This window comes from Rhinolophus sinicus, chromosome 16 (assembly GCF_057876585.1).
Source record: "Rhinolophus sinicus isolate RSI-liver-muscle chromosome 16, RSI-T2T, whole genome shotgun sequence".
Taxonomy (NCBI): domain Eukaryota; kingdom Metazoa; phylum Chordata; class Mammalia; order Chiroptera; family Rhinolophidae; genus Rhinolophus; species Rhinolophus sinicus.
This window is the reverse complement of record NC_142516.1, coordinates 60,953,003-60,962,564: the sequence shown is the minus strand read 5'-3', so window position 1 is coordinate 60,962,564 and position 9,562 is coordinate 60,953,003. Positions and strand designations below refer to the sequence as shown.

At 35.1% G+C, this 9,562-nt stretch overlaps 1 protein-coding gene across 5 annotated transcripts in view; it reads right to left on the bottom strand.

Annotated features, from left to right (window-relative positions):
• Positions 1-1,043: 1,043 nt before the first annotated feature.
• Positions 1,044-9,562, bottom strand: part of CCDC171 (coiled-coil domain containing 171) — a 272,305-nt gene continuing 263,786 nt past the window's right edge. For all 5 annotated transcript variants that reach the window (XM_074330354.2, XM_088792782.1, XM_074330356.2 and 2 more), the window contains one exon: positions 1,044-3,485. In XM_074330354.2, the coding sequence (XP_074186455.2) occupies positions 3,264-3,485 (222 nt within the window). In that variant the 3' untranslated portion in view covers positions 1,044-3,263. The remainder of the gene's footprint in view (positions 3,486-9,562) is intronic.

Genomic DNA, 9,562 nt, shown 5'->3' with positions numbered 1-9,562 from the left:
ATTTTAGATGCTCAGTTATTGATCAACAGAATGGTATTGCAATTACCTATTCTAGAGGTTTATTGTGAGAACATTAGAGTGTTGCTATAATGGCTGGCATAGAGCAGTTGCTTAATAAATGTTATTTACTTTCCACCTTTTATATTAGAAAACTTGTCTATAAAAAGGACACAGTAAAATAGGCTTGATTTACTATTGTTCAGTATAGTCTATGTAAAGAATTCAGGCATAACTGAGAGAGTAAGATGAAAATAGTACTGATCTCAATTAGCACTCGATAATTGCATATAATAAAAAACAGTGTTGCTAAGTTTAATAAGAGTCAGTCAGACTTTTGATAAATTAAAGTTATTCTACTATTTAGAAGGTTATTCATCTATGTTATTAAATTATCATTGAACTGGCAAAGCTTGCAATTTCCTATACCTCTTCAAATTTGTGTTATGTCATTGCAAAATATTTATATTAAAGGTGCTGGTAAATCCTTGATAAATAAGTGCAACTCAGGTATCAAAATAAATAGTAACTTTAAGAACCCCTTTGATAGTGATGGATGAGATAGATATTTTTTCTAGATTACAGAAGGTTAGTAAGAAAATCCACATACTAAGGTGTAAAGTAAAACTTCCTTTCCCCCACCAAAGTATTTGAAGTCTTCCTCCTGAGAAATGTCTGCTTTATACATCATTTTGAAGGAGGGAAAGAGCAACTGTCCTTACCAATACAACACAGATCTCAAATGTGCAGTGATTGGTCACTAACGTGCTCAGAAGCCATCTAGAGTTTCTCAGATCTCCATAGGATATGTCATTAAATCTCCTCCTGCTGGTTCTGACTTCTGGGGGAAAAGCTCATGGTATAAAAATTATTATATCTGGTAGTTAATAGTAATGATCACTCAGAAAGCTCATCCTTCCGTCTCTATGACCTTTCACATCTAGTTGGTTATAAATGTGGCATGCTTTGATTTGATTTAATAATCCTGCATTTATAGTTCAGAATTTACTCTATAAAATGTACCTGTAAAATTGGATACCCACATATATGGAGAAACATATACATTTATTTTTGGTGTTATTCCATTCACATTGTAAAATTAAGGCAAAAATTTACAAAAGGCAAAGTTTACAAAAGTTCTCATTCCTCTTAAATTAGCAAGATCTGAAAACAGATACAACACAAACAGAAACAGAGATATGTAAGTAAGTGACATAGGGCAATACTTTATAGTGTGAGAATTGGAAGCTCAATGATGTTACATGAACTGAAAAGATATATATCAATTTCTATATGGACAATATCTTAATCATTGTGTGGAACGGCAAAAAAAAAGTTTAGAAATGTGAAGACATTACTCTATGATCCATATAACAACAATGAATGGCATTTTCCGTGTTACAATAAATTTGCAAGTTGAATTTCATGCATGTTACACTACACAGGGCATATTCCGTAACACTCAAAACCCAGAATGGTTAATAAAAAGAATTCCAAGGAAACAATTAAGAGAAATTTGGTTAAAGATGTAATTGTACTCCACATAAATTGCTTTCTAAGGATTCATGTAAAGCTCTTTATATTGGCTCAGTACTATAAGAAACAGTATTGTGCTACAGTGTAACAGAAACAGTGGTGTGTTACCTCAGATGGCATAAATCGCTTGGCTAATTTGGCTAACAACATAAATAGTATATAAATTTTATTTACCAAGGCCAACTGAAAAACTTCTCAGAAGTTGGGTATGTTTTGGATCAAATGCCACTGTAAGGTTAGGACAATACAGATTTCATAATACACAGTTGTATTCTAATTGATCTATAATAAACTCCATAATGAAAAATAATGTAAAGTATGGATTTTGTATCAAAACTCTTCATCAGAAACTACAGTTCACATCAGAAGTTAATATAACTGGAAGCTAAACGATTAATACAAAAACATATACATATTACAAATCTTCTTTTGTTTTTCACTTACCATGATGCAAACTGTTAAGATTTAACCTTTAAGGGTTAAAGAGTTTAATCAATGTCAATGTCTGATCTTCTGAAGGCAATAAAGAACAGTCTGTCTATCGATGCCCAACAGAACATCACTTTGTCAAGCCACAAAGCGCCCAAAAGCTTGTCAAGTAAGTTACCAGAAACCTCTTTGTGGTTAGAACTCAGCTCCTTCCTGCTTGACCTATTATTTGATATTTGACCACTTGGTTGCAAGACACTTGCTCTTTCTAGCTGAAATGTCACTGGGGCATCTTGTCAGCTCCCCGACATCTCGGCCTGACATACAATTTTACTTTTGTGTGCTACAAGGCAGAAAATGCAGGGCAATGGCCTTGTTTTAAATTCTGTCAGCATCAAAGATGGGCGTCACTCTTGGGTCCTACCAACAACAAAAACAAAAAAAGGAGTCTATTTTGAAGGTCAAAACAGCCATTATCTTGAAGTTTTTCAGCTTATATACTAAACATATTACCTGCGATACTGGTGTGGGAACTGTCCTTAACAGAGTGCCTAAACATACCAGAGAAATCTTCCCAGCACAATTGTTCCACTTTCTCATCAAATGCAGACTTGATAAAAGGATGAGTTTTCAATGCCTGCAGGGACCCGATTCAGCAGTTAACTTAACTTGTTCAAATGGGCAAGCGGTATCATGTAGCTTTACAAGGAGCAACCTGACCTTCTCACACTGACCAGGAGTGACATTATTGTGCAGGAGGAGCAGCAGTCACATCATTTCTGTTTTGCACAACCTGCTTAAAGTTTGCAACGAAATGCTTGTCTTCAGTTGAGCTGACAAGAGAGAAGAGGGGGCTCAGTGAACCATGGCAAGGCTGCCATGAAATGACAGGAATCATTGGCATACATTTCAAATAGCTCTCTCAATCCTATTAAAGCATTGCAGTCCTGCTTTAAAATAGACAAGTATGAAACAACTTTGATAGATAGAGACTAAAATGGCTTATCGATTTTTTTTAAGTCTGAAGGAAATTACCCAAAATGTGTCATTCTTTAACATTTAAAAATACGTTACATAAAAATGAGCAACTGTGATAATAAATAAAACTTCGAGGGGGGGAAAAAGTTGGTTATTTCATTATTCAAGGAGACAGAGAGACCAGCACACATCAAGATAGCACACAATTTTTAAAAACCCATTGCCACTTGTGTTGAAACAAAATTCCACTGATAAGAAAAAGTCCCTTCAAAACAATTTTAATTGTACTGTTAACTTTTCCTGCGTTTTTTTAATTCATAAAGTCATAATCCAATGTGAGCTGGTCTTTTGGCATTAGCAGACATAGTTACTGGAGAGGAGTCAGATGACGTCAGCGGCGCAGAATTTATAAATGGCTCCTTTAAGAAAGTGTATGTTGTATCAAGTTCAGCTTTCAATGGCAAAAAATCCCCAACACCAATTGTGTCGGCAGGAAGAGCAGCTCTTGAAGGAATCGAGATATTTGAATGGTCTCGTGATCCTGTCTGTGATATAAAAAGGAAAAAACAATAATAAACATATAATTGAAAACTCTTAAACAGAGTCTAAAACCACAAACAGAGATGTGGACTATTCTTCACTGTAATATGAAAGGGGGTGGACACTGCCATTTATATACTCTAGATGATAATACATAAATATTACATTATTGTCCAAGTGTAACTGAAGTGTAACGGATTCTACGTCATACACTTTCAGGACATCAAGAGTGTGCCTAAATATTAAAATTTTGTACCAAACTTTTATGAAGTTACTGACTCAAAGAGTGAATACAACCAGTCAGGCATTTTCACCTCTGCCTCCATCCGCTGGCAACTTACAGAAACCAGTGCTAATGGTGTCTATTTCCTTATGTTATCTAATGTGTGCTATACAGTATGGAGAATTAGATTGCTTAGAAAAGGAACTATTTTCTAGACACGCAGGGCCTACCACGTGCCCCCTCACCGTCTCCCGCCTCCCGTGCTCTCCACCAGCACCGCCAGCACGGTGATCAGGAGCCCTCGTTGTCTCTCCCCAGTTCATCCTGGCCGTGATGTGCCCGGCATTAGCCCTGCACAGCGATGCTCGTTCTGACGCACACATTTGCAATGACTTAGAATCAAAGGCTGAACTAAAGCCAACCACTGGTTCCGTAGTGTAATGGTTAGCACTCTGGACTCTGAGAAAGCCAACAGCTGACCCAGAGTCACCCGCTGACTTAGGCTTGACCGTGACCCTAGACTTCATTGCGGAAGCAGTGTCGACCACCGTGTGTACTTGGAGAATACACAGGCTTTCAGACTGACTCCTGATGCAGAATCAAACTCCCCAAGTCTGTGGAAGAAGCCACTGCAGAGGCCACAGCAAATGTCACTGGTGATTATTCAGAAGAGCTCCTGACTGGAGCACCAGACGAGCCTAGCCCCTCCATGGAAAGCCATGAATTCATCTAAGTGCTTGTTTAAAATTAGGCAGATTCTCCATTGGCTGTGATCTTTACTCTGTTAACCACAACTTTCTAAAAAAATTCTGAGCTTCTGAACAAGCCGACTGTTCCATTATAGGAGATTCAATAATTGTAAAAAAACTAGTGAGACACAGGATGTACCCAGCTGAAGATAAACAGAGTGGAGGGAATTGTCCATAGACAGAGGAGGCGTATGTCTTAACCACGTCTCATTTAATATGGGATCAATAAATGTTCATTTGAAAATTTAAAAGAAAAAAAAGAAAGTGAACTATGGATATTTATGTTTTTAAAAAATCTATCACCCTTATTTAATTGACAAATATAGCACAAAGAAAAAAAAGTCAATCCTAGTGACCTCTAGAAAAATAGCACACTGGGCTATAAAATGCTAGTGAAATGAACTTGTTGCCTTTATCTTTAATAATAATGCCACCATCCTTTGTTATTAATAATAAATACTGTTCTATGGTAAGTATCTAGAACTCATGCATCAAAATACAGTATTGCAACATGAAAACAATTTGTCACATATTTAAAAACATTACTGGTATCCAGAATCTATTGGAAATCAAACTTAAGAAATTCACACATTAATGAAGTACTTGAAAACAGAATTACAATTTTGATGAAGCTATACATTTAAGCCATAAGTAACCAGTACTCAGTAGTTAATATTTAACATTAACAAAGTCTTACCAGTTAAACAGATAGGCATTATTTTATTACTTTTATAGGTAAGTAGGAAAATAGTGATCAATTCGTATGTCAGAATTTTCCAGATTCCCAGCAAATAAATGTTGCTGAAATAACAAGTCTAGTCATAAGTGTCTCCACTAAAATCCACATTTTTATACCACAAAATTTTTTTTAAAACAAACATCTTTTTGGTAGATTCCCTCACAGTTTTGACAACAAAATAGTATGAACTCTAAGGATCTTTATTATGGCATGCTTTATTATCTCATGTTATACAAAGCCAGTTTTACATGTGAAAACATGAGGAAAGCTATCTCTGACCTTAGGAAAGTATTAGAAATTCAACTGTCGTATGCGTTACTATTTTTGTGGGTTTTTTTTTAAAACTACAACTGGAGAAAAATCAATGGCTGCATCTAACACCTAGTTCAGCAATTTTCTTTGATCTCTGTTCTTTTGATTTCTTGATACTCCACTGCAAGCCTACAGCTGACGGAAACCATCTCTTTTTATGCTGGAAGTTAAAAAACACCTAAAATGGCCACTTGAATGGCTTTATGAAGAAAAGGATTTAGCTTATCCCCATGGAGAAATGGAATTCCGGAGATCACGTGTTGATACTTATTAGCAACACTGATGAAGTTTTACTTGCAGAACCTTAATACAGGGCTGAGCATATCAGAACTGGAACAGAGACATCTCAGTATATCAACGGATGGAGGTGCACTGTTACCGCACCTTTACTGCCACATGAACCATCTTCTCTGATTTTTTTTAAAGCTGTGTTTCTGAATTAGCAGCGACATTACCTGATTGACAGTGCTGCGGTAAAGATGACAATGCCATCTACTAACTTATTCTGCCAGACCTGGCGGTAAAGAGAATGTGGGCAAGAGCGGTAGATGGTGGGGCCAGATTTTCTGCTTAATAAAACTTAGTGATAGCAATCGTACTCTTTGTTATGATAAAAGAGTACTGTCAGGCAAGGCTTCAAAAGTTTGTTGTTACATCTTTATACTTCAAGTGCTGGTCTAAGAAAATGATATACGAAAAGAGAGGAGTGTGCAGAATCAGACGAAGGAAGGTCAGGTATTCTCCAAGGGTTCTTTCTTCTTGATGCCTCAGACTAGGGAAAGATAACTGTGCCAAACTGACCAATCACTCCTGTTTTGCAATGTTAAAGATACATATATATATATATATATACATACAGATATATATATATATAATACATATATATATAATACAGAGTGTGCCAAATAAAATATATACACATTTTAAGAAAGGAAAAAACTATGAAAATTGTAATACTCAACATATACTGATAGCAAAAGATGAATACAAGTGATGTTTGACTTCTGCAATTATAAGAGGTGCTCGAAGTGGTTACCATCAGCTTCCAGACACTTCTGATTATGATGAACTGCTGCTTGAGCAACACTGACCAAAGTGTCCACTTGTATACATTTTTACGGCACCCCCAGTATATACAAAGATTGCCAAAAAAATGTATACACATTTTAAGAAAGGAAAAAACTGTATTAAATTGTAATACAATGAATGACACTAGCATTCATTTGATTAATGCCATCTTTTGAGCAAACATCATACTACACATTGCTACTGTAATTCAAGTTCGAAAAGTAATACATAGATAACAGCTCTTAAAACAGTGTTTTCACCCCCAGTATATGTGTGTATATATTTATAATATATATTAATATAATACATTATAAATATATATTCTATGTATATATATAATTTACTCATATCTATATTCTGTACTTAGTGTCCTTTTTTGTTCTTGTGGTTCCATCAAGCTAACACATTACACATTAGGAAGGCTGTCTTTTAGGGACGGTTTCTAACTGCTTACTTCTTAATATTCTATGGATCTTGGCACTCTGCATATAGGGTCCCTCTTTTGTCTTTCCTCATCTTACTTTTTAATATGTCTATGTTCCACTATGTTGTCTGAAAGCATCTTTTCATCTAATATGATATTTTTTAACTGAAAAAACCTTGAAATGGGGTGTTGAGTATTTCTCCACTATTTCAAATCCGAGACTTATTTTTTGCATACTATCTTGTGACTTTATGTCCTAAACATGGAAAATAACCTTTAAAAAAGATATTTCCTTAAAGATTTGCACCCCCCAAAAGGTGCCCTCCACCAAGTAAACAGATAAACTTTTGTGTAAATGAAAACAAATTGTTTGTTACTAGGATCATTTGCTGTACTCCATACTCCATATACTATTTGAAAATAATTTTTCCATGAAATGGAATAAAATCTGATTTTAAGTCATTTAATAGCTTAAAGACAAGCCAACAGATATTTTGGTGGAATTTTGATTTCAGAATGTGATGTTAAAAAAACAAATAAAGATGAGCTCTTTTTCTTGTTACAAATAACATCCAGAAATATAACGCTTTTAATATGACACAGAGAGTAAAAGACAGTTAAATAACTTTTTATCAGAGATCATTAAAAGTTAATATTCACCACCTGATTTTATATTTTAAATCTGTAAAGTCTATGGTTATTTAAACTACTTTTTAAACTGCTGAGGTGTTCTGGTAGTCTCTCATGTAAATCTAAGTTTAAATAATTTCTCAAAAAAAAATTAGTTACCTGAAATAAAAGCTAGGTGTCATGTGAATCTTTATGGAAGCACTTTTATTTACTCAATAAGCTATACATGATTCTATTTTAACTGTTATAGTCCATCAGCTAAATATATATTCACAATACAAAATGCATCCACTAAATTTCTGCATTTTAGAAATTTTATGAAATATAGTAATTGAATATGTCCAACAGCCATTTTTCAAGGCTTTAATATTAGTTTTTCTAAGAGGGTTTTCTCTCAAAAAACTAAATAAAGCATTAGTCTAATAATAAGATAATTATTCAATAAATTGTCTATAAATCAAAGCAATTTTGCAGACCAAGTCTTCTGAAACAACGGCACTAAGCTATTTGTCTCCTGCATATATAAAATTAAGTCTTCCAGAATCTAGCATTATGAAAAGTGAGGGGTGATATGATTTAGTAAGCTTGAACAGTATTGCATGGGATTATGCTAGGAATGCAGGATGGTGAAAAGAGTAGTAGACTGGCAATCAGAAGACTAGTTTTTCCTCTCAGTTCTGTTAAAATCTAGCTCAGTCATTTTCGGCCGGTGAATCAGTCCTTTCAGGTGTCACTTCCCTTTCCTACAAAATGAGGAGCTAGACTCTTTCCAACTCTGAACTTCTACAGGTCCACTGTAATTCCACATGTGATGACATATGGTATGATGTCAACACCCAACTTTTGCAGATGACATTAACTCAAAAATCAGAGTTTCCCAAATATAATATTCAATATTTTGAGGGGATATAGATAAGCCATTCTTAAGGAGAAGGAATACATATTATATGTGGTTCTAAAAAAAGTCAAATAGGTAAGATTAGCCACAGTTCTGATGATGTGGCTTCATTCGATTAAACTCTGTAATACATGTTTTATTACTTTGCCCTCCATGATGATGTTTTAAGCTCTGTAAATTATTGATGGTTTTAAGTAGAGTGTGCAGCTCCACATAAACTGATGGAGGAATCAAAGTACTGACAAGAGGGCCTTACAATGAGGCTCCCTCGCCATTTCTACTTTAGCTCCTAGTGTGACCTTACCCCTGAAGCCTCCGTACTCAGCAGCACAGTCTTCTTCCTTCCAAATACTTCAAGTTAGTTAACCAAATTCTACCTGTCTATTTTCTAGTTCTGCGACGCTGGCATCATAGGACACTATAGTTTACATGAACCATCAGAGTCGACAATAATCACATATATAGTTTTCTCTTGTGGAACACTCATTTATATACCCTACACACACACACACACACACACTTGCTATATGCATTCACATAGATACATTATACATATGTGTGTATGTATATGTGCATGTATACATATATATACTTGGTATCACATAATGAAATATTCATTCCTTGTAGAATTGGTAATTCTAATTTTTGGTGACCAGTAGCAAACCTATAGGAATATTTTATGCATTCCTTTCCCCATAAGTCATTAAACCTTAGTACAGACCAATTTGGCTCTTTAGCTCACTGACATTAAGACATGCAGGATATGTCAGTCAATGGAGCATTGTAAAGAAGTCTCTAGATAGATAGAAAACAACTTAAGAGGTCTGAGTACCTAGAGATTAAGAAAGAAGGGCAATCATAGAGGTGGAAACAAATTAGAAAAGGTAGAAGATGTTAATAACAAACTTGATTCACATCACAACGATTTTGTCCTCAAGCGGACACTCAGCATTGGTTCAAAAGCCAGAGTTCTAAAGTCAATCTATCTGGTTCTAATTCAGCCTGGACTACTTGGTTAATGTGATCGGCTAACTGGATG